Raw genomic sequence first — 26452 nt, forward strand, 5'->3', positions numbered from 1 at the left:
CTATAAACATTGGGGTGCATGTGCCCCTTTGAAACAGCATACCTGTATCCCTTGGATAAATACCTAGTAGAGCAATTGTAGGGTAGTTCTATTTTTAATTTTTTGAGGAACCTCCATACTGTTTTCCAGAGTGGCTGGACCAGCTTGCATTCCCACCAGCAATGCAAAAGAGATCCTCTTTCTCCACATCCTCGCCAAGATCTGTTGTTGCCTGAGTTGTTAATGTTAGCCATTCTGACAGGTGTGAGGTGGTATCCCATTGTGGTTTTGTTCTGTATTTCCCTGATGATGAGTGATGTTGAGCATTTTTTCATGTATTGGTTGGCCATCTTGATGTCTTCTTTGGAGAAGTGCCTATTCATGTCTTCTGCCCATTTCTTCACTGGATTATTTATTTTTTGGGTGTTGAGTTTGATAAGTTCTTTATAGATTTTGGGTACTAACCCTTTATCTGATATGTCGTTTGCAAATATCTTCTCCCATTCTATTGGTTGCCTTTTAGTTTTGCTGATTGTTTCCTTCGATAAAAAAAATTTTTTTTAATGTTTATGTATTTTTGAGAGAGAGGGACAGAGTGTGAGCAGGGGAGGGGCAGAGAGAGAGGGAGACACAGAATCCGAAGCAAGCTCCAGGCTCTGAGCTGTCAGCACAGAACCCAATGCAGGGCTCAAACTCATGAACCGTGAGATCATGACCTGAGCCGAAGTCAGACACCTAACTGACTGAGCCACCCAGGCACCCCAAAGTATTTGAATTTTAATGGAACTGGTGATTTTCTCTGCTTGGTCTAGCACAATTTTCAGAGATATAGCAAGCACTTTCTGGTCTCATTTTTGATCCTTTCATAGTTTCTTCAACTTTTCAAACCATTCTTTCATTTATTCAATTTATCCAGCAAATATTTGAATGCCTCATGTGTGCCAAATACTCTTCTATAACTAGGGATATAGCAGTGAGCAAAGCAAAAATGTACTCTACCCTTATGGACTTCACATGTCAATGGAGGTTGGGGCAGACAATAACAAAATAATTGCCATGGAGAACAATAAAGGAGGGCTAGGAAATGGGGAACAGGGGTAAGAGTTTGCTATTTTTATACAGAATGATCTGAGAAGTACAAAAGGCCTGAGGGGGAACATGCTTGACATATAGTTGAGGATGTAATATAAAGGAGAGCCCAGTATGCTTGGGGCAGAACAAATAAAGTGAGTATGTTAACAGATGATCTTATTTCACTTCATTTTTTGATTTCATTTCAGGAGTTGGTGACCTTCAGAGATGTGTCTGTAGACTTCTCCAGAGAAGAGTGGGATTGTCTAAATTCTTCTCAAAGGCATCTGTACAGTAATGTGATGTTGGAGAATTATAGGATCTTGGTGTCCCTAGGTAAGAATATTTCTTCCAAAATTGAGTTTCTACTCATAAGGTCCTCTTTGCTACCACCATTGTGAATCTTTGGATAGCATCCTCAGTGCTTGGCAGAATATCTGTTGCTGTGCCAAAGTAATGGTTTAATATTTGTGGAGTTGCCAGTGGATGGGTCTATTATTAATCTGTGTTGGAAGCTTTAGCTTTCCTGTACTTTGAACACATGTCTTTACACATTTGTCTCCAACTTACTGTAAGCTCTCTCTTCCCCGTTAATCAAAGGATTGGTTATGAGTTCTGGGATATCACAGCATGATCAAATTGTTTCTTTTCATATATGCAGGACTTTGCTTTTCTAAGCCAAGTGTGATATTATTATTGGAACAAGGGAAAGAGCCCTGGATGGTGACGAGAGAGCTGGCCAAAGGCTTGTGCTCAGGTGAGTGAAGAGGAAATAGAAATAGGCAGGCAAAAACCTCTGCAGGTGACAGCTCTGCTGGACATAGAGGTGTCACCCCTTCACTCTTCTTTGGTGGCATGTTCTTGGATGTTCTAGGTTTTACTAGACACTGGGACCTTTTAGAGCATTCTCACAAATTTGTTTTTCTTCCTTTTAATGTTTATTTATTTATTTTGAGAGAGAGGGAGAGAGAGAGCAAGACCCGGGGTGGGGGGCACAGTGGGCAGAGAGAGGGAGAGAGAATCCCAACTGGCTCCACCCTGTCAGTGCAGAGCCTGACACAGGGCTTGATCTCACAAACTGTGAGATCATGGCCTGAGCCAAAATCAAGAGGCAGGCACCCCCCGAATTTGTTATTCTTAACTATCTCTCCTTTAATACTTTGCTCTCTCCTTTCTAAGAACTCTTCCAGTCTTCAAAAAATCTTTTCCTAACCTGATAAGCTTTTGAACTTTACAGACACCTGTAACTCAAGTGCCATGTTCAGATCTTGACACTTACAGGCAGTAAAATTTTGGGCAAGTTACTTAACCTTTCTATAAAATAGGATAATTCTTTTAAAGTACTTGAAGAGTTTCTGTCTCATACTGTGAACTCAAAGGCTGTTACTTGCTATTGCTGTAGTAGTAGTGAATCTCCAAATGCCTCATTTTTCTCTCAGTGGTCAGTTCATTCATTGTTTCATCAACATTTATTGAATTAAAATTTTTTTTTACTGGTTATTTTGAGGGGGGGAGGGGCAGAGAGAGATGGAAACACAGAATCTGAAGCAGCCTCCAGGCTGTGAGCTATCACCACAGAGCCTGACACAGGGCTGGAACTCACAGACCGTGAGATCATGACCTGAGCTGAAGTCAGATGCTTAACCGACCGAGTCACCCAGGTGCTCCAACATTTACTGAATGTTTAAAGAAAGTACATGCAAGATGTTAGAGCGCTACATATTTGTATAAGTAATCAAACAATTGATAGACTAGTAGCAGAGATACAGTATTAACTATAAATAGCATATTTGAAAAGAAAGCTGGTATAAGGACGATCAGACAAAAAGGTGAGAGGCCAAGGAACCTGGGTAACTGAGAAGATGATGGTCTCTAACGAAAACACAGGTCAGGAACACCTGGGTGGCTCATTTGGTTAAGCATCCAACTTTGGCTCAGGTCATAATCTCACAGCCAGGGAGTTCAAGCCCCGCCTTGGGCTCTGTGCTGACAGCTCAGAACCTGGAGCCTGCTTCGGATTCTGTCTCTCTCTCTCTGCCCCAACCCCACTTGTGCTCTGTCTCTGACTCTCAAAAAATAAACAATAGAAATAGAAATAGAAATAAAAACAAATTAAAAACAACAACAACAAAAACACAGGTCAGAAGCTAGAAACCATTTCAGAGAGAAGAGACTAAAGAGTTTAGGGTTGTGGCATAGGAAGGATTTTTAGGGGCACCTGGGTGGCTCAGTCTGTTGAGCTTCCAACTATTGGTTTTGGCTGGGGTCATGATCTCTTGGTTTTGTGGGTTTGAGCCCCACATCAGGCTCTGTGCTAGCAGTGAGGAACCTGCTTAGGATTCTCTCCCTCTCTCTCTCTGTCCCTCCCCTGCTCACACTGTCTCTGTCTCTCTTAAATTAAATAAATAAAAACTTTAAAAAAAAGGAAGGATTTTTAGATACACATAGGAAGCATTAAGGTAAAATGGAGGACTAAAGTTCAAAAGAAAACTAGGGACATTGTAAACATCTCTTGTCACTACCACTCCCCAACTCACGCCACCCCCCCCACTACCTCTCTCCAGTCTTTTATGTCCTTGTTCAGTTTTTTAAGAAAAATATTTGATGTGGAACTGTAGTTTCAAGGAATATATGGTTAAATTTTATTTATTAATTATTATTAAATAAATCACACACAGGAATGTATATTAATATATGTATATAGCTTAAATATTAATAGAACAAAAACCCAGGTACATACTTCTTAGCTTAAGAAATAGAAAATTGTTGGGGCACCTGACTGGCTCAGTAAAAAAAAAAATAAAATCTTAAAAAAAAAAAAAGAAATAGAAAATTGTCAATGTTATTATAGACTCATGAGGGCCCCTGCCTAATGGTATACTATTCTCCACCTATGATCCATCCCCAACCCTCACTGGAGAAACCATTATTCTACAATTTTGTTATCTTTTCTTTTCTTTTTTTTTTTTTTTTTTTTCAACGTTTTATTTATTTTTGGGACAGAGAGAGACAGAGCATGAACGGGGGAGGGGCAGAGAGAGAGGGAGACACAGAATCGGAAACAGGCTCCAGGCTCCGAGCCATCAGCCCAGAGCCCGACGCGGGGCTCGAACTCACGGACTGCGAGATCGTGACCTGGCTGAAGTCGGATGCTTAACCGACTGCGCCACCCAGGCGCCCCAAATCTTTTCTTACATTTTCTTTCTTTCTTTCTTTTTCTTTTCTTCTTTTTTTTTTTTTTGAAAGAGAGAGAGAGATTGAGACAGAGCATGGGGGAGGGGCAGAGGGAGAGCGAGAGAGAGAATTTTAAGCAGGCTCCATGCCCAGCTTGAGCACTATTCAGGGCTTGATTTCACAACTGTGAGATCATGACTTGAGTCGAAATCAAGAATTGGACACTTAACTGACTAAGCCACCCAGGCGCCCCATTCTTGCCTTTTCTTTAGTATACCATATACTACTAAACAAAATATTATATTTTTGTCTTTTCAACTTTTTACATGTGGAAATATATTATGCATGTAATTCTGACTTTTTTTAAACTCAAAATTATATTCCTGAGATTTATCTGTTAATTTTAGTAGCTATGGTTTCCTGAATTTTTGTCTGCTCAAATGTAATGTATTCCACCATGTAAACCATAATTTATCCATTGAAGGTCATTTGAGTTGTTTTCATTTTGTGCTATTATAAATGTTAACTGCTGTGAACCTTATACATGACTATTGGTGTACAAATGCTGGAGTTTGTATAGAGAACATAGCCAGGAATTTACTAAATAATGCTATTTACTTTCCAAAGTGCTTGTATTAATTTACATTTCTCATAGTTGTGTGTGAGAGTACTCACTGCTCTATACTCAAAATTGACCAATTAAAAATTTTTTTGCCAATTTGATGGGTGCGAAATATTATCTGCTATACTTGCCATCTGAATTTCTTTGATTACAAAATAAATTGGGCATCTTTTGGACTTGGATTTCCACTTTTGTGAGGTGCCTGCTCAAGTCTTTTGCTCATTTTGGGAAAGGTTGTCTTTTATATATATGCTTGTAGTTTATATTTTTGATTTTGGTACTTTGTTTTAAGTGAACTTTGTATTCTAAAATCATATAGATATTCTCAAATTGTCTTCTAAAGATTTTCCTTTCATATTTAGGGCTTGAATCAATTGAAATTGATTTTTGAGATTGAAGTAAGAATTTAATTTCTGTGCCTTAGTGGAAAACCAAATGTCCTAGAGTTATTGAAGAAATGAGCTCTCTTTGATCATTGTTCAGAATGTTACATGACTTGAGTCAAAATCAAAAATCAAATGCTTCACTGACTAAGCATCTTAATGTATCGGATTATAGTATATTTATGGGCCTGATTTTGAGCTCTATTCCATTTCATTGATCTCTGTTTCCTTATGCCAGTACCACACTTTCTTAATTAAAATACTTTATTATAAGATGGGATATCTGGAGCACCTGCATGGCTCAGTCAGCTAAGCGTCTGACTCTTGATTTCAGCTCAAGTGGTGATCTTACAATTCGTGGGATGGAGCCCCATGTCTGGCTCTATGCTGAGCATGGAGTCTGCTTGGGATTCTCTCTCTCTCTCTCTCTCTCTCTCTCTCTCTCTCTCTGTCCCTCCCCTACTCATGTACACTCTCCCTCTCTCTGAAAATAAATAAGTAAACATTAAAAAAAAAAAAAAAAGAACGGGAAATCTGTTAGGGCAAGTCCCCTACACCTTGTTTTATGTTCTTCAGAATTTCTTCTTTGCGCATTGGCCATCTGAATAGTTTAGAGCCAACTTGTCAATTTCCACCAGAAAACAACAAAAAAAGTGATTGGCTTTTGATTGAAATGTTACTTATACTCTATATCAGTTTTGTAAATTTTTCTATTTGTAAATTTTTTATTCTGTAGTTTATCTCTCCATTTATTTAGGTTTTAAATTTTCCTTTGGTGTGTTTTATAATTTTCTTCATAAAGGCCATGCATATCTTCCGTTAGAATAATTCCTAGGCATCTTAGTTTTGTTACTATGTTAAAATATTATATATATATTTTTATTTGTTGCTCATGTTTTAAAATGAACTTAACTTTTATACATTGACCTTATATCTAGCAATGCTGCCAAGCTTTCTCATTAATGCTAATAGTTTTTAGATTTCTTTGGATTTTTTTCTATAGGCAGGCTATCTGTGAATCATTTTAAATTCTTATACCTTTAATTTCTTTTTCCTATTGCCCTATCTTAGATCTCCAGTACAGTATGAACTAAAGTAGTGATAGCAGGCATTCTTTTTTAAAAGTTTTTATTTTAATTCTAGTTAGTTAACATATCATGTTGTATTAGTTTCAGGTGTACAGTATAATGATTCAAAAATTTCATACATCAACCGGTGCTCATCACAAGTGCACTGCTTAATCCCCATCACCTATTTAACCCATCCTCCAACCCCCCCTTACCCCCAGTAACCATCAGTTCTCTGTATTTAAGTCTGTTTCTTGGTTTGTCTCTTTTTCTCTCTTTTTTCCTCTTTGCTTGTTTGGTTTCTTAAATTCCACATGAATGAGTTATATGGTATTTGTCTTTGTCTGACTTATTCCACTTAGCATAAGACTATCTAACTCTATCCATGTCATTGCAAATGGTAAGATTTCATTCTTTTTTATGACTGAATAATATTCCGTTGTATATATATATATACCACATTGTCTTTATCCATTCATCAATCAATGAACATTTGGGCTGCTTCCATAATTTGGTTATTGTGAATAATGCTGCTATAAACATAGGGGTGCATGTATCCTTTTGAATTCGTGTTTTTGCATTTTTTTTTTCAACGTTTTTTTTATTTTTATTTTTGGGACAGAGAGAGACAGAGCATGAACGGGGGAGGGGCAGAGAGAGAGGGAGACACAGAATTGGAAACAGGCTCCAGGCTCTGAGCCATCAGCCCAGAGCCTGACGCGGGGCTCGAACTCACAGACCGCAAGATCGTGACCTGGCTGAAGTCGGACGCTTAACCGACTGCGCCACCCAGGCGCCCCCATGTTTTTGTATTCTTGGTAAACACCCAGTAATGCAATTGCTGGACCATAAGGTAGTTCTATATTTAACTTTTTGAGGAAGCTCCATACTGTTTTCCACAGTAGCTGCAACAGTGTGCATTCCCAACAGTGCATGAGGTATCCTTTTTCTCCACATCTTTGCCAACACCTGTTGTTTCTTGTGCTGTTGATTTTAGCCATCCTGACAGGTGTAAGAAGTGATATCTCATTGTAGTTTCCATTGCATTTCCCTAATCATGAGTGATGATGAGCATCTTTTTATGTGTCTGTTGGCCACCTGTATATGTTCTTTGGAGAAATGTCTGTTTATGTCTTCTGCCCATTTTTTAAATGGATTATTTGGGGGTTGGCTATTGAGTTGTATAAGTCCTTTATATATAATTTTGGATAGTAACCCTTTATCAGATATGTTATTTGCAAATATTTTTGTGTATGGTGTAATAAAGTGGTCCAGTTTCATTCTTTTGCATGTTGCTGTCCAGTTTTCCTAACACCATTTTTTGAGGTGACTATCTTTTTTCCATTGGATATGCTTTCCTATTGTGTTGAAGATTAGATAACCATATAATTATTGGTTTATTTCTGGGTTTTCTATTCTATTCTGTTGATCTATATGTCTATTTTTGTGCCAGTACCATACTGTTTTTTTTTTAAAGATTTTATTTTTAAGTAATCTCTACACCACATATGGAGCTCAAACTCACAACCCCAAGATCAAGAGTCAGTTGGCTCCACCATCTGAGCCAGCCAGGCACCCCTGGCACCATATACTGTTTTTATTACTACAGCCTTGTAATGTAACTTAAGTCTGGAATTATGATGCCTTCAGCTCTGCTTTGCTTTTTCAAAGTTGCTTTTGCTATTTGGGGTCTTTTCTGGTTCCATATACATATTTTAGGATTATCTGCTCTTCTTCTGTGAAAAATGTTGTTGTTATTTTGCTACAGATTGCATTAAATGTTTAGATTGCTTTGGGTAGTACAGACACTTAAACAGTATTTGTTCTTCCAGTCCATGAGCATGGAATATCTTTCCATTTCTTTATGTTATCTTTAGTTTCTTTCATCAGTGTTTTATAGTTTTCAAAATATAGGTCTTTTACCTCTTTGCTTAGGTTTATTCCGATTTATCTTACTGGTTTTGGTACAGTTGTAATTGGATTGTTTTCTTAATTTCTCTTTCTGCTGCTTCATAATTGGTATATGAAATGCAACAGATTTTTGTACATTGATTTTGTATCCTGAAACTTTACTGAATTCATGTATCAGTTCTAGCAATTTTTTGGTGGAGTCTTTTGGATTTTCTATATAGAATATCATGTCATCTACAAATAGTGAAAATTTGACTTCTTCCTTGCCTATTTGGATGCCTTTTATTTCTTTTTGTTGTGTGATGATAGCAGGCATTCTTTTCCCCTTTGGTCTTAATGAGAGTGCTTTCATATTTTGTTATTAATAATTCTGATGTTTAAAGGTTTTTGGTAGATGCCTTTTTGTTCCTGTTTGCTAGAGTTTCATTGTGGAAAGCTTTTGAGTTTCAATAAATGTTTTTCTTTATCCATAGATGATTAGATGGTTTTTAGTTTTTTATCTGTTAATGTGGTGAATTACATATTACATTTTTAATGTTGAACCAACTTTGTAGTCCTGATACCAATCCATTTTTACAGCTTTTTCATTCATGGCTACTTGCTCTTTGCCAATATATTTAGTATTTTTTGCATCTATGTTAATCAGTGAAGTTGACCTGCAGTTTTTCCTTCATGAACTCTTCTTGTCAGATTTTAGAATCAAGATACTAGTCTCATAAAATCTATTGGTGAGTATTCCTCTTTTTCTTCCTTAGAATAATTTGTGTAAAATCAAAATTTTTTGTTTTTTGAATGTTTGGTAGAACTTTGTTCATCTTGTCCTGTGATTTTCTTGTAAAAAGAATTTCTTGTGAAAAGAACTAATTCAGTTTGTTCTAAGATTCTGTTTCTCCTATAGTAATGAAGTTATAGCATTTTTTCCTGAGAATTTTTATGTCCTATGTAAATTTTCAAATTTATTAAAGTTGCCCATTATCTTCTCTTGTCTAAAGTTGGTAGTATATATAACTATGACCTCTTTTTCCTCCCAAAAAGGGAGAAACAAATTTTTCCATGGATTTATCATTTTTTTTTTTAGTATTTTCAGTCATTTTTCTCTTCACTGACGCTAATTTATCTTTTTAAAAATTTCATTTATTCCTCCTCTTTATTATTTAATTCCTCCTGCATTTATTTATGCTGTTCTCTTTTTTTAAGTTTTGGGTTTTTTCAAAAAATTTTTTAGTGTTTATTATTTATTTTTGAGAGACAGAGCACAAGTGGGGGAGGGGCAGAGAGAGAAAGACACACAGAATCTGAAGCAGGCTCCAGGCTCTGAGCTGTCAGCATAGAGCTAGATGCGGGGCTTTAACTCATAAACTACTAGATCATGACCTGAGCTTAAGTTGGATGTTTAACCAATTAAGCCACCCAGGTGCCCTTCTTTTCTTAAGTTTTAAAGTTAGATAATTCATTATTTTTGAGGCTTTCTTTTTTCTATTATAAGCACTTAAGACTATATTAGGGATATATTCCACATGTTTTGATATGTCATCTTTTTGTTGTCATGTATATCTAATCATTTTCTAATTTCCATTGATTTCTTCTGGACCCATGAATTAAGTGGAATTTTTAAGTTCCAAATTAAAAATTTTTTAATTGCATTGTGGTTAGAGAAATGGTCTATTTAATTCAAATTCTTTGAAAACTTATTTTATGTCTTAGTGGTTAAGTGGTTGTTGTGTCCTAAAAAATATTATCTGTTTCTGGTTGTGGAGTGTACAGCATTGGATATATGTTCATTGGATTAAGCTCATTAATTTTGCTGATCAAATCTTCTGTGTCTTTATTGATTTAAAAAAAATCTCTGAGGGGCCCCTGGATGGCTCAGCTGGTTGAGCGTCCAACTCTTGATTTTTGACTGAGGTCATGATTTCATGGTTTCATGGGTTCAAGCCCCATGTCAGGCTCTATGCAGTGACCCTGTGGAGCCTGCTTTGGATTCAGTCTCTCTCCCCTTCTCTCTGGCTCTTCGCCATGCACGTACGCACTCTCTCTCTCTCTCAAAATAAATAAATAAACATTAAAAAATTATTTAAAAAATTCTGATGATGAATATATACATTTTTTTAGAATTCTGACAATTGGTTATTTCTGTTTTGAAAATATTTTATTAGGTCATATGTTTTTGGATTGTTCTATCTTTCTGGTAAATTCTTCCATATATTATTATTACCCTTTTTAAATATACTGATGATTTTTCTCTTAATTATTTTGCTTGATATTAGTGTAGCTATATTAGTCTTCTTTTGTTAATACTTGATATAGTTTTTCTATCCCTTTATTCTCTTATTTTCTGTGTTTCTCTTGTAAACAGTATATATAGCTAAAAAGTTTTTTATTCTATGATAATCTGTGTTTTAACTAAATGATGGCAGTCAATTACATGTTTTGGTATTACTAATTGAATTGGACTTATTTCTACCATCTTATTTTCTTTTATAAATTCTTTTTCCATTTTTTTCTTGTTTCTTGACTTTTTCTCTATCTGCTAATTTGAAAGTTATACAGTCTATTTTTTTTCTTGTATTGATTAGCTTAGAAAATTTAACATTTATGGGACACCTGGCTAGCTCAGTGAGCAGAGCCTTCAATCTTGATCTTGGAGTTGTAAGTTAGAGCCCCACATTGGGTTAGCAATTACTTAAAAATAAAATCGTTAAAAAATTTTAACTCTATAATCATCTTAACAAAGTCTAAAATCATTCTTTACCTTAATTTTTTCCTCCCTTAAAAATATAAGAACCTTAGAATGTTTTAACCTCACTTACTCTCATTTCAGTTCTTATTTCTTTTAATCTCATAAATGGTTATTTTGTTTTATGAAGTTACAAAAGTAGACCATTAATTTTAGTGTTGTTTAGATTTACCTACGTTTCATTTTCTTCATTCACCATCCTTCTCTATATACCAGAACTTTTACCTGTGTCAAATCCTTTATCAATAAATACACTATATAAACTATTTTGTTATTTATTCATTTGTTTTGTATATTTATTTTGATATCATGCATATAAGAATCTTTTTATATATGCATTCGTAAATTGACAGTTATTTTTCTCAGCACCTTAAAGATAACACTCTATACTTTTCTGGCTTCTATTGTTACTATTGAGAAGTCAGTTCTCGTTAATATTTTCTTCCTTGCTTCTTTTAAAAACTTCCTTCTCTTTGTTCATGTTACTGTATATTTTCACTGTGGTGTATCTAAATGTAATTTTTTTAAGTTTATTTATTTGTTTTGAGAGAAAGAGAGAGTGGGGGCAGGGGAAGAGAGAGAGGGAGAGAGAAAGAATCCCAAGCTGGCTTTGCACTGTCAGTGCGAAGCCCTGTGTGGGGTTCCAACTCACAAACTGTGAGATCATGACCTGAGCGAAAGTCAGATGCTTAACTGAATGAGCTACCCAGGGACCCCTAAATGTAGATTTCATTAAAAAAATTTTTTTTTTTATGTTTTCACTTATTTTTGAGACAGAGAGAGACAGAGTGTCAGCAGGGGAGGGGCAGAGAGAAAGGGAGACATAGAATCCAAAGCAGGCACCAGGCTCTGAGCTGTTAGCACAGAGCCTGATGTGGGGCTTGAACTTGTGAACCATGAGATCATGTCCTGGGGTGAGGTTGAGCCTGGAGGCTCAACCAACTGAGCCACCCAGGTGCCCCATATTTCATTTTAATTGCTCTACTTAAGATTTATTATGATTCTTGTATGTGACCATTCTGGTCTTAACAGTTTCTGGGTAATGATCAATGGTTATTTCTTCACATATTATTACTCCCCTATTCACTGTATTTTCTTTTCCTAAAACTCCAGTTAGATGTGCCTATGACCTTCTTTCTCATCCAGGTTAAACTGATGCTTTAAACTGATCCAGGTTAAACAGTTGCCCCTTACTGACTCAAAAGTAACTTTTGAAGTCTTTTTGACCTCTGGGAGTTTACCTTAATTTTTTGCCAGATTTGCAACACATCTAAAAAGATATTTTCTCTCTTTTACACAACATCTTAAGTTTGTTTGTTTTAATATGTCTGGTTTGTCATTTTAACTAGCCTGCTGTATTGCTGGACAGGGATCCTGTGTACTGTTAAAGGATCTAGTTACTCACTACCATGTTGCTCTAATTTTATACCCATATACACTCCCTCTGAATGAGAAAGGATGCATCTACACCTTTTGGTAATGTGGTAGATTAAATATAATATCATAATGTGTTTTCTTAATTTTCTTTGAACACATGAGATTGATTTTGTTACATGCCTTTATTACCCAGTTATTTTTAAAATTGTCTCTTCACATCATTTGTCTGCTTTTAATGGACCATAGTTCTTTTTACTTATCTATAAGGTCTCTTCCTTATTCAGGATTTTATTCTTTTGTCTCACATTAAAAACAGATTAAAATTATTTTAATTATGGTAAGACACATATAACAAAATTTACTCTTTAACTGTTTTTAAAGTACTGTCTATTCACTACCATTAAGTACTTTCATAGTGTTGTGCTACCGTCACCAGCATCTTGCCATAGAACTCTTTTTAGACTGAAACTATACACATTAAACAGTAATTCTCCATTCTCCCTTTCCCCAGTCTCCCATTCTCCCTTTCCCTAGTCTCAATAACCATCATTCCACCTCTCTGTGACTTGCACTGCTGTAAGTACCTTATATAAGTAGAATCATACAGCGTTTGTCTTCTTTTGACTGGCTTATTTCACATGGGGTAATCAAAGTTCATTCATCTTGTAGCGTGTGTCACAATTTCCTTTCTCTTTAATGTTTGCTTATTTATTTTGAGAGAGAAAGAGAGAGAGTGAGCAAGCCAGGGAGGGGCAGAGAAGGAGAGAGAATCCCAAGCAGGCTCCACACTGTCAGCACAGAGCCCAACACGGGACTTGAACTCATGAACCATAAGATCATGACCTGAGCCCAAAATCAAGAGTCTGATGCTTAACTAACTGAGCCACCCAGGTGCCCCACAATTTCTTCCTTTTTAAAAGTGAAATAATATTCTATTGTATGTATATATCACATTTTGTTTATCCATTTAATGACATATGTTTTGGTTGCTTCCATCTTTTGGCTATTGTAAATAATGCTCCTATGAACATATGGGTAAAAATACCTGTTTGAAACCTTGCTTTCAATTCTTTTGGGTATATACTTAGAAGTGGAATTGCTGGATCTTATGGTAATTTTATTTTTAATTTTTGAGGAACTGTTATACTGTTTTCCACAGAGGCTCTCCCATTTTACGTTCTCACCAACAGTGCCAAGGGTTCCAGTTTCCCCACATTTTCACCAACACCTGTTCTTTTCTTGTTTGTTTTTAATCTTTTTTTTCCCTTTTTTATTTTAGAGAGCGCGCGAGCAGGGGAGAAGGGCAGAGGGAGAGAGAGACTCTTGAGCAGGCTCCACACTCAGTTCAGAGCCCAACATGGGGCTCAGTCCCACAACCCTGGGATCATGACCTGAGCTGAAATCAAGAGTTGGATGCTCAACCAACTGAGCCACCCAGCCACCCTTTTCTTTCTTTCTTTTTTTTAACAGTAGCCATCCTAATGAGTATGAAGTGGCATTTTGTGGTTTTGATTTGCATTTCCCTAATGATTAGTGATGTTGAACATCTTTTCATGCTTGTTGGACATTTGTATCTCTTCTTTGGAAAAATGTGTATTCGAGACCTTTGTCTATTTTTAAATTGTGTTCTTACTGAGTTGTAGGAGTTCTTTATATATTCTGGATATATATGCATTTTCAGATGCATGATTTGCAGATGTTTTACCCCATTTTGTGGGTTGCTTTTTTATTTTGATGATTTTAATCTTTAATGCATAGAAGTTTTTAATTTTCATGAAATTCAGTTTTTTTACTTCCTCTTTTGTTGTCTATGTTTTATAGTATTATAACCAATAAATCATTGCTAAAGTCAATGTTATGAGGCTTTTTTTTTCTCTATGTTAACAACTAAAAATATTTCAGTTTTAGGTCTTACATTTAGGTCTTTGATCCACTTGGGGTTAACTTTTGTATATGATGTAAAGCAAGAGCCCAGCTTTATTGTTTTGCATGTGGATATCCAATTTTCACCGCATTTGTTAAAAGCCTGTCCTTTCCCCATTGAATGGTTTTGGCACCCTTATCATCTGTATGTCTTCTTTGGAAAAATGTCTATTCATGTTTTCTACCCATTTCTTAACTGGATTGCTTTTTGTCTGTTGAGTTGTATAAGTTCTTTACAGATTTTGGATACCAACCCTTTATCAGATATGTCATTTGCAAACCTTCTCCCATTTTGTAGGTTGCCTTTTAGTTTTATTGATTGTTTCCTTCACTGTGCAGAAGCTTCTTATTTTTATGAAGTCTCAATAGTTTATTTTTGCTTTTGTTTCCCTAGCCTCAGGAGACCTATCTAGTGAGAAGTTGCTATGACCAATGTCAAAGAGGTTACTGCTTGTGTTCTCCTCTAGGATTTTAATGGTTTCCTGCCTCACATTGAGGTCTTTAATCCATTTTGAATTTACTTTTGTGTATGGTGTAAGAAAGTGGTCCAGTTTCATTCTCTTGCGTGTTGCTGTCCAGTTTTCCCAATACCATTTGTTGAAGAGACTTTATTCTGTTGGATATTCTTTACTGCTTTGTCAAAGATTATTTGGCCATATAGTTTTGGGTTCATTCCTGGGTTTTCTTTTCTGTTCCATTGATCTATGTGTCTGTTTTTGTGCCAGTACCATATTGTCTATCACTACAGCTTTGTAATATAATATGAAGTCTGGAATTGTGATGCCTCCAGCTTTGCGTTTCTTTTTCAAGATTGCTTTGGCTATTTGGGGTCTTTTGTGGTTCCATACAAATTTTAGGATTGTTTTTTCTAGCTCTGTGAAAAATGCTATTGATATTTTGCTAGGGATTGCATTAAATGTGTAGATTGCTTTGGGTAGTATAGACAGGTTAACAATATTTGCTTTCCAATTCTTAAGTATGGAATGTTTTTCCATTTCTTTGTGTTGTCTTCAATTTCTTTCATCGGTGTTTTATAGTTTTCAGAGTATAGGTCTTTTCATCTCTTTGGTTAGATTTATTCCTAGGTATCTTATTGTTTTGGGTGCAGTTGTAAATGGGATTGATTCCTTGATTTCTGTTTCTGCTGCTTCATTATTGGTTTATACAAACGCAACAGATTTTTGTACATTGATTTTGTATCCTGAAACTTTACTGAATTCATGTATCAATTCTAGCAGTTTTTTGGTGGAGTCTTTTGGATTTTCTGTATAGAGTATCATGTCATCTACAAATAGTAGATCCTTGCCAATTTGGATGCCTTTTACTTCTTGTGGTTTCTGATTGCTGTGGCTTGTACTTCCAGTTCTATGTTAAATATCCGTGGTAAGAGTGGACATTCCTGTCTTGTTCCTGACCGTAGTGGAAGAGTGCTCAGTTCTTCCTCAGTGAGAGTAAGATTAGCTGTAGGTTTTTCCTATTTGTTGGCACCCTTATCAAAAGTCATTTGACTATACATGTGAGGGTTTATATTTGGACTTTCTGTTTTCTATTCCATTAGTCTGTATGTCTCTTTATGCCAGTACCACACTGTTTTGATTACTGTAGAACTTTGAAGAAAGTTCTGAAATCAGGAAGTGTGAGATCTCCAACTTTCTTCTTCCTTTTCAAGATTGTTTTGACTATTCAGGGTCCATTGAGGTTCCATATGAATTTTTCTTATTTCTTGAAAAAAACATAATTGGAATTTCGATATGGATTGCACTGAATCTGTAGGTAGCTTTAGGTAGTATGGCTGTCTTAGTAATATTAATGTTGTAACCATGAATTCAGGATATCTCCATTTATTTACATCTTCTTTAATTTCTTTCAGCAATGTTTTGTAGTTTTTTCATTGTACCAGTTTTTCATCTCGTTAATCCTATTTTATTCTTTTTCATGCTATTGTAAATAGAGTTGTTTTCTTAATTTCCTTTTCAGATTGTTGATTGTGCATAGAAATACAACTGATTTTGGTGTGTTGACTTTGTATTTTGCTACTATGCTGAATTTGTTAATTCTAAGTGGTGGGGGTGATGTAGAGTCTTTAGTGTTTCTACATATAAGAGCATATCATCTACAAATTTTAGTTTTTCCTTTATAATTTGGATTTTTAAAATGTATTTTTCTTGACTAATTGCTCTGGCTAGAACATCTAGTACTATACTGACTAAAAGTGGTCAAAGTGGGCATTCTTGCCTTGTTCCTGATCTTAGAGGAGAGTTTTCAGTCCTTCACCATTGAATATGATGTTAGCTGTTGGCTTTTCATATATGGCTTCTATTATGTTGAAATAGTTTCCTTTTGTTTCCAGTTTGTTCAGTGTTTTTATCGTAAAAGGGTGTTGAATTTTATAAAATGCTTTTTCTGCATCATTTGAGTATTTTCCTTCATTTTGTTAATGTGTGTTACATTAATTTTTGCTGAACCATCCTTGCATTCCAGCAACAAATTCAACTTGGTCATGGTGTATAAGCCTTATAATATGCTGTTGAATTCAGTTTGCTAGTATTTGTTGATGAGGTTTACATCAGTGCTCGTAAGGGATATTGGTCTCTAGTTTTCTTACGGTATCTTACTTTGGCTTTGGTATCAGAGTAATGCTGGCCACATAGAATGAGTTTGGAAGTCTTCACTCCTCTTCATTTCTTTGGAAGAGTTTGAGGAGGATTATATGAATTATTAAACCTGTGATAGAATTCACCACAGACACTATCTGGTCTTAGGCCTTTATTTGTTGGAAGGCTTTGGATTACAGATTCAGTCAACTTACTAGTTATGGGTCTGTTCAGGTTTTCTTTCTTTATGATTCAGTCTTAGAAGGTTGTGTGTTTCTTAGAATTTGTCCGTTTTATCCAATTTATCGGCATGCAGTTGTCCATACTACTCTCTTATAATCCTTTTTATTTCTCTGTAATTGGTAGTAATGTGGCCCCTTTCATTTCTGATTTTAGTTACTTGAGTCTTGTTTTTCCCCTAGTCAGTCCAACTAAAAGTTTGTCAGTTTTGTCAATCTTTTTGAAGAACTAACTCTTGGTTTTGTTGATTCTATTATTTTTCTATGTATTTTGTTGATCTCTACTTCAGTATATTCTTTTTCCTAGCTTTGGGTTTAGTTTGCTCTTTGTCTAGTTTGTTCACATGTAAAGTTAGGTTGTTGATTTGCAATCTTTCTTTTTTAATGTAAGCATTAACAGCTTTACATTTCCCTTTTAGCACTGCTTTTGATGTATCCCATACTTTTTGGTATGTTATATTTTTCTTTTCATTGGTTTCAAGATACCTTGTGATTTCTTCTTTGACCCATTGGTTGTTTAAGTGTGTGTTGTTTAATTTCCACATATTTGTGGATTTTTCCAGTATTATTTTGCTATTGATTTCTAGTTTCATTTCGCTATGATTGAGAAAGATAATTTGTATGATTTCAGTCTTTTAAAATTTATTAATGCACGGGGGCACCTGGGTGGCTCAGTTGGTTGAGCATCCAATTCCGGCTCAGGTCATGATCTCGCAATTCACAGCTTCAAGCCCCATGTTGGACTCTGGGCTGACAGCTCAGAGCCTGGAGCCTTCTTCAGATTCTGTGTCTCCCTGTCTCTCTCTGCCCCTCCCCCATCACGCTCTGTGTCTCTCTCAAAAATAAATAAAAACATTAAAAATTTTTTAAATTTATTAATGCATGTTTTATGGACAGCATATAGTCTTATCCTGGATAGATGTTTACTATTTTGATAAACTTTAGGATTTAAAAAAAAAATTCTTGAAGTCAGTTTGCCAAACTGAAAAATCTGAGAGAATGGTGCTCCACAAGACTGTGCTTATTTCAGATAGTTTCTGCAAGTTTGGGGATCTTCAGGGCCACTCTCATTTGACTAGCTGGCTACAGATAAGAGGGTGCCTACAGTCACCCTCAGGTTTGATAACTCACAACAGTGACCTCCAGAGGTCAGGAAAGAACCATATTATGATTACAGTTTTATTGTAGCAAAAGATAACAAAGAACCAGCCAAAAGCACAGCTACCAATGGCAAGGTCTGGCAGAGTTGCAAACATGAAAGGGCCTTCCAGACATCTCAATATTCAAAAGAATAAGCTTTCAAGAGAGCTTCAGTGTTACAGAGTTATTTGTTTGTTTGTGTTTTGGTTTAACTAGGTAGGTATGATTGAGTGGATCATTGCCCAATGCCCAATGTGATTCAGTCTCCAGCCTCCTTCCCTTCCCAGACTGATACCATGATAGCTCAAAGCACCAACCCTTTAATCACATGGTTGGTCTTTCTGGCATGGCTAGCCTCCATCCTAAGTCATCACATTAGCAAAAACTATCTAGGGGCATGCCATGAGTCATAAAATATAGCTATAAACTATCAAGTATGGGGGCACCTGGGTGGCTCAGTCAGTTAAGTGTCTGACTTTAGCTCAGGTCATGATCTCACAACTCATGAGTTCAAGCCCTGCATCAGGCTCTGTGCTGAAGCTCAGGGCCGGAGCCTGCTTCAAATTCTGTGTCTCCCTCTCTCTCTGCCCCCTGCCTCCCCCCATTCGTGCTCGCTCTCTCTCTCTCTCTCTCAAAAGTAAATAAAATATTAAACTATCAGGTATGGTCCAAGGGCCTCACAATTATACTCCTTCCAGTAACTTAGAGTGGTTAGAGGGTTACCTCTTGGAACTATGGACAAAAGCCTGCCAAATTCTTTATTACCCAGTTTTTTAAAAAATTCACTATGAGGCTCTGACTGTAATTGAATGAAAGTAATAGGTTAATTTTAGAATTAATGGCTTTACATTTTGGTTCTTCATATAGAAAAACAAAGTATGAATCTTCTCCCTTTATTCAAATTTAAGGGGGGGGGGCAGGTCCCTCATTAAAATTGTAAAGCTTTTTGCTCATTTCTCGCAAAGTTTATTTTTAGGGTATTTTCCCTCTTCATTGCTGTTGTCAATGTTAGTTATCTCCTGATGTTATTTTCTTTATGCCTTCCTCTATTGCTTTTTAAAATTGATTCAGAAGTTGCAAAATGATACAATCTTATTTGAAAAAAATAAGTATAAATAGTATAGTAATCTCCCTTCTTCTACATAGCTTCTACATTCTATTTGCCTTTTATTTATGGTATGATTCATTTCTGGTGTTTTGCAAGTCACAACATATTCATAATTCTTTTTAATGGTCATTATTATTAGCTGTTGTTATTATTACTTTTGTGACATTTCTTGACTAATATTCCAGTACTGTGTGTGTTTTGTGATTCTGTATTTTAATCTTTTTCAGTATAAATCATTGAACAAGTTGATTTTCAAAAAAAATTTTTTTAACATGTATTCATTTTTGAGAGATGGAAAGGGACAGAGCATGAGTGGAGTAGGGGCAGAGAGAGAAGAAGACACAGAATCTGAAGCAGGCTCCAAGCTCTGAGCTGTCAGCACAGAACCCAACGTGGGGCTTGAACCCACAGACTGTGAGATCAAGACCTGAGCTGAAGTTGGATACTTAACTGACTGAACCACCCAGGCACCCCAGAACAAGTTGATTTTCATTACAACATTTAATTTCATATCATATGATATTAATATTCTTAGCCATGATTTTTTTGGTTTACATTTGTTCCTTCTTAATCTCTTTTGGTTTGTTCTCTTTTCCCAAATATCTTAACGTTGGAGTGCTCTGGGGTTCATTACTTGCTCCTTTCTCTTCTCTTTATACTCGTTCTCTTGGTAATATATTCTCTTTAACTGTCATGTATATGCTGGCAATTTCTAGTTTAAAATCTCTAGTCCAGACTTCTATCTTAAATTCAGTCTTATGGGTTCATAACACTGCCTTCTCAGCATTTCCATTTCAATGTCTAAAATCAACTTGGCTGGGTGGCTGTCAGTTAAGCATCTGACTCTTAATTTCGGCTTGGGTCATGATCTTGCAGTTCGTGAGTTCGAGCTCTGGATCAGGCTCTGTGCAGACAGTGTGGAGCTTGCTTGGGATTCTCTCCCTCTCTTTCTGCCCCTCCCCCGCTCATGCTCTCTTTCAAAATAAATAAATATTTTTAAAAATAAAAATTAAAAACACTTTAAGTTTATTATGTTCAAAACTGAACTCCAGATCTTACATATATCCCCACCTAAACCTGCTGTGCCCATGGCCTTTCCCATCAATGTTGATGGCTAATCCATTCTTCTATTGCTCAGGACATAAACTTTGAAGGCTTGCTCATCTCTTTTTACTGTTACTTTCCATATCCAATCTGTCAGGATATCCTCTTGGCATTTCCTACAAAATACATGTAGAATCTGGCCACCTCACTATACCTCCATTGATAGCTCTCTGGTCTGGATCCTCATCATCTTCACCCGGATTACTACATTCATAGGTCCCCTTACTTCTTCCATATTTGCCTCCATTCAGTATTTTCATTGAATTGTACATAAGTATCACTCCTCTACTCCACAGACACTTCAGTGGCTTTCCATCCCACTCAGGATAAGAACCAAATTCCTTAGAAAGTATATAAACCTTAAATAATCTTATCTTTTATTTCCTGACTTCATCTTCTACAACACCTCTCCAGACACACTGGCCTTCTTGCTATTCCCTAAACATATCATATGTGCTTCTACTTTTAGGCTATTTCTTCTGCCCACAATTCTCTTTCTCAATATCTAAGTGACTGACTTCTTCACTTATTTCAAATCTTTGCTTAAATGTTAATTTATTAATTATTCCTACCTCTGACTTTACCAACATTGCTAATCTCTTTTACCCTGCTTTTCTTCTTCTGAAGCACTTAGTACCTTCTAACATATAATAAAATTTACTCAGTTAGCATTTATTTCCTATCTCCCCCAAGAATATAAGGTCCATAAAGGTAAGGATCTTTGTTTTGTTTAATATCAAAAGCATTAGAAGACTTTGGCACAAGGTTTGATAAATATTCTTGCAAGAAACAACTATAATAATGGATGTTATTTCAGTGCTTGTATTATTCATACATGCATAAAATTATAACCAAGTCCATCCATCTCCATAATTCCTTATTGACATGAGATTTACCTTTCTGATTTTTAAAAAAATGTTTATTTTGAGAGAGAGAGAAAGTGTGAGGGAGGGGCAGAGAGGGGGGCAGGGACAGAGGATCCAAAGTGGGTTCTATGCTATCAGCACAGAGCCTGATGAAGGGCTTGACCTCACAAACCATGAGATCATGACCTGAGCTGAAGTTGGATGCTTAACCGACTGAGCTACTCAGGCACCCCTACCTTACTAATTTTCTTATAATTTCTAATCATTCCTCTTCAAGTTACTGTATGATCTATTTTCAGTTACTTACAAACATCAGAACTACAAAAGCCAATGTTCTTGTGGGTTTTGTTATTAAATTCACATACTTCACTTTATGAATGTAAATTCAGAAATGTTCCTTCTGGTACATCATAGAGGAGACATGTTTTTAAATTATTTTTCAGGCTGGGAATCTAGGTGTGAGACTGAAGAATTAACCTCAAAGCAAGATATTTATGAAGCACAATCATCCCAGAAGATTCTAGAAAAACTTACAAGCTGTGGCCTTGAGTATTCCAGTTTAAGAGAAGAATGGAAATGTGAGGACCATTTTGAGACACAGCCAGTAAATCAGAAGGCATGTTTCAAGGAAGAGACAATCACTCATGAAGAAGCCCTTGTTAATAAAAGAGCACAAGAATATAACAAATCTTGGGGAAATTTCCATCCGAACACACTACTTCATACACAACAGATAACCACCAAAGAGGAGAAAGTACATAAACATGATACACATAAGAAAAGCTTTAAAAAAAATTTAATGGCCATTAAGCCCAAGAATATCTATACAGAGAAAAAACTTTTGAAATGTAATGACTGTGAAAAAGTCTTTAGCCAGAGCTCATCTCTTACTCTTCATCAAAGAATTCATACTGGAGAGAAACCATATAAATGTGTAGAATGTGGAAAAGCCTTCAGCCAGAGATCAAATCTTGTTCAACACCAGAGGATTCATACTGGAGAGAAACCCTATGAATGTAAGGAATGTAGGAAAGCCTTCAGTCAGAATGCACACCTAGTTCAGCATCTGAGAGTTCATACTGGAGAAAAACCTTATGAATGCAAAGTGTGTAGGAAAGCCTTTAGCCAGTTTGCTTACCTTGCTCAACATCAGAGAGTTCATACTGGAGAGAAGCCTTATGAATGTATTGAATGTGGAAAAGCATTTAGCAATAGATCATCCATTGCTCAACACCAGAGAGTTCATACTGGTGAGAAACCTTATGAATGTAATGTCTGTGGGAAAGCATTTAGCCTTCGTGCATACCTTACTGTACACCAGAGAATACATACTGGAGAGAGACCCTATGAATGTAAGGAATGTGGGAAGGCTTTCAGCCAGAATTCACATCTTGCTCAACATCAGAGAATTCATACTGGAGAAAAACCTTATAAATGTCAAGAATGTAGGAAAGCATTCAGCCAGATTGCCTACCTTGCCCAACATCAAAGAGTTCATACTGGAGAGAAACCCTATGAATGTATTAAGTGTGGGAAGGCTTTTAGCAATGACTCATCCCTTACTCAGCATCAGAGAGTTCATACTGGAGAGAAGCCTTATGAATGTAACGTTTGTGGAAAGGCTTTCAGTTACTGTGGATCCCTTGCCCAACATCAGAGAATTCATACTGGAGAGAGACCCTATGAATGTAAGGAATGCAAGAAAACTTTCAGGCAGCATGCACACCTTGCTCATCATCAGAGAATCCATCTTGGGGAGTCACTCTCACCACCCAATCCAGTTAATCACCAGGTTCTCTAGACACTATCTCATAAATATATCCAGAATTTATATTCTTTTTTTTCTATCTCTAAAGTCACCGTAGATTCATCTCACCTCAATCACCATACTGTAGCTTTCCAAGAGGTCTTCCTATATCAACTTTTGATCCCCTTAAATTCATTCCCACCATGCCCCAAACTGATTTTTTTGAGTATAAGAATACATCACTGCCTCCAGTTAAAACTTTTTTTCTTTTTTGGCTTATTATTTTCTTAAGCTAATATCCTCAGTCTTTAAATTGTCTATGAGGTGCTTCATTATCTGGTTCTTACATACCTTTCAGTCTTATTTTATTTATTCCAGTCTCCTTCACTGAGCACTAGGCACTTCCCAGGACTAAGAGCTTAGATTCTGGAAAATCAGCTCTACAACTGCTGTGGCATTGTACGACTTTGAGTAATTTGTTTGACTTATCTAAACCTCAGGGTTTTCTTTAATTCTTAAAATAGGGATAATAAAGGATACTGCATTGTAGAACTGTGATTATTAAATGATATAGTGTCTGTTGTAGACTGATGCATATAAAGGAATAAATTTGCATGTAAAGTGCTTCACGTAGCACATCAATTATAGCAGATATTCAATAAATCATAATAGCTAACGTGTGTTGAGTGTCTACTCTGCACCAGGCACTGTTCTACATACACAGCATATGTTAAGTTACTCCACAGCTAGAACAAAATTCTTCAGTGGACAAAGTAGAACATCCCTGGGAAGCAGCAGGTCAGAATTAAGAAAACCTAAAAATTTTAGAAACATAAGTGGGAGTCTTTGCACTCTAGATACGTAATCAGGATAGACAACAAGTAGTAGAACTACTAACACCTACAACCAGTTTTAGGAAGTTTCTAAAGAGAATTGGATAAACAATATAAGGAGAATGATGATTGAGAAGAATACAGAACTCACATTTAGATCAAGAAAAGAATAGAGGATCACAACTCCAAAAAACCAATAAACATAGAAATTCATACTGTCCCATAAAAATATACCAGGCCCACGCAATTGTATGGGTGAATCTAAGTAATTTAAGAAGCATTTAAATTGTTCTACACCACAGAAAAAGTATAAAGTTTGTGAATGTTTTAGCCAGTGGTTGTAAAATTTAAACCAAATAGGAATTGAGGGTAAAAAGCTACAGACAAATATATATAGGGTTTCCTATATATATATAATATATATATAATATATATAGGAATATATATAATATATATAATTTCTCCTTCAGTGAATATTGAGTACCTACTGTTTGCTGGACATGGTTTTAGACACAAGGAGACAATAGTGATCAATACTAAGACTATGTCTTCATGGAGTTAAATTTCAAAGGCTAAAATCATTAACACTTAAATATAAAACAATAGATTTTCTAGACCTAGCAAAATGAAAAATAATAAACTGAGGAGTATTATATGGTCTAAACTGAAGAGACAGCCTAATAAAAGTTGTCAGCTATTCCTAATTCACAAATTCACTCCAATTAGAACCAAAATTCCTCAGGTCTTTTTTCCTTTTAATTTCACAGCTTTGTTCTAAATTCATCTATGAAGTGTGAACTCTTAAGCAAGACAGCTGTCGAGTCTGACCTATTTCTAGAAATTCTGCATATGATTAAGATGGCTTAGACCCATAGAGAAAAGATGGATTTGGGGTTATTAGAATAATTGTTTATATCCATTACAGTAAGGGAAAAGCAAATAAAATCATAGTGAACTATTTCAAAATCATTACATTGGCAAAAGCATCATAGTACCAATTACTGGAAAGATGTGGAGCAGTACGAATGTTCATACAGTGCTATTGGAAGTAGTTGTATTTAGGATAATTTAGCAATATCTAGTAAAGTTGAAAATGTGGATACTCTCTGACCCAGCAGTTCCACACTTAAACCTCTTATAGTCTCTCCTCTCTTCATGTGTCTAGAGAAGTATACATGAAAGTCTATTTCAGTATTAAATTTAAGAATGAAAAGCTTAAAGCAATCAAAATAACCATTAGGGTGAATAGAAGTTAGATCCCAAGTTAAAAAGAATGAAGTAGAGATATTTCTGTCAGCATGGATAAATCTTAAAACAATATTAATGAAATTGAACTAGACAGTATTTTGTATTATATGGTACCATTTATATAAAGTTTGAAAATACGCAAATTGATGCCATGTGTATTTTCCATGGCTAAATACCATATAGATTTAGTATAACAACATTCATGGAAATAATAATTAAATCCAAAACAGTGGTGACCTCTGGAGGGGGAGAAAAATGAGCTTGAGAAAAGGATGCAAAAGGAGATATCTGTTAATCACTCACTTCTTTAAAAAATAAGCAAACACGGCCAATTCTTATAAATTGATAAAGCTGGTTGTTGGTTTATAGGTAGGTTCTTATTCTCTATATCTTTCTGTATATTTAAACTACTTCATAATAAAAAAATAACATTTAAGTATTTGCTTTTGTCAAGTTACTTCCTTACTATATCTCAGGCATGCCACTGGTGTTCCCATCCATATTCATCATTCTCTTCAGAAAGAAGCTGACACATAATTGATTTCAGATGCAATCACTGTTAACAATTTGGTATATCAGTGTTTTGACAATGACTGTATTCTTATGCTGACGGTTTTGTGACCTACTTATTACACATTTTCCCCCATCAGTCTTTTTCTTCCTCCCCAGCTTTACTGAGTTGTGACTGACAACACTGTATGTATAAAGGTGTACAGTGTGATGTTTTCATGTATTTATACATTGTGAAATGATTACTACAATCAAGCTAATTAACATATCCATCACCTTACATGTTATCGTGTGTGTGTGTGTGTGTGGTGAAAACACTTGAGGTCTCTGCAAATTTCAAGTATACATTAACTATAAGTTACCATGCTTTACATTAGGTCTTCAGCACTTACCCTTATAACTGAAAGTTTATACCTCTTGATCAATATCTCCCTTTCCCCCCACTCCCCAGCCACTCATCACCACCATTCTGTCACTGTGAGTTCAACTTATTATAGTCTACATGTAAGTTAGATCATACAATATTTGTTTTTCTATGTCTGGCTTATTTCAGTTAGCATAATGTCCTCCAGGTTCAGCTATGTTTTTGTAAATGGCAGGATTTTCTTTGTTTTTAAGGCTGAATAACATTCCATTGGATGTGTGTGTGTGTGTGTGTGTGTGTGTGTGTGTTTTCTTTACCCGTCTACAGACACTAAGGTTTTTCCATATCTTGGCTACTGTAAATAATGCTGCAATGAAGATGGGCATGCAGATAAGTTTGAGATCCTGATTTCATTTCTTTGGAATATATACGCAGAAGGGGGGTCATATAGCAGT

General features: G+C 35.8%; 1 protein-coding gene across 7 annotated transcripts in view; it reads left to right on the forward strand.

Moving 5' to 3' along the window:
- Positions 1–25562, forward strand: part of ZNF570 (zinc finger protein 570) — a 39645-nt gene extending 14083 nt beyond the window's left edge. For 6 of the 7 annotated variants that reach the window (XM_045441073.1, XM_045441078.1, XM_045441071.1 and 3 more), the window contains 4 exons: positions 1260–1386; positions 1712–1807; positions 17497–17526; positions 21739–25562. In XM_045441073.1, the coding sequence (XP_045297029.1) occupies positions 1260–1386; positions 1712–1807; positions 17497–17526; positions 21739–23096 (1611 nt within the window). In that variant the 3' untranslated portion in view covers positions 23097–25562. The remainder of the gene's footprint in view (positions 1–1259; positions 1387–1711; positions 1808–17496; positions 17527–21738) is intronic. The other variant, XM_045441075.1, reaches the window with a different exon arrangement.
- The last annotated feature ends 890 nt before the right edge of the window (positions 25563–26452 follow it).

The sequence above is a fragment of the Leopardus geoffroyi genome, chromosome E2 (assembly GCF_018350155.1).
Source record: "Leopardus geoffroyi isolate Oge1 chromosome E2, O.geoffroyi_Oge1_pat1.0, whole genome shotgun sequence".
Lineage (NCBI taxonomy): Eukaryota > Metazoa > Chordata > Mammalia > Carnivora > Felidae > Leopardus > Leopardus geoffroyi.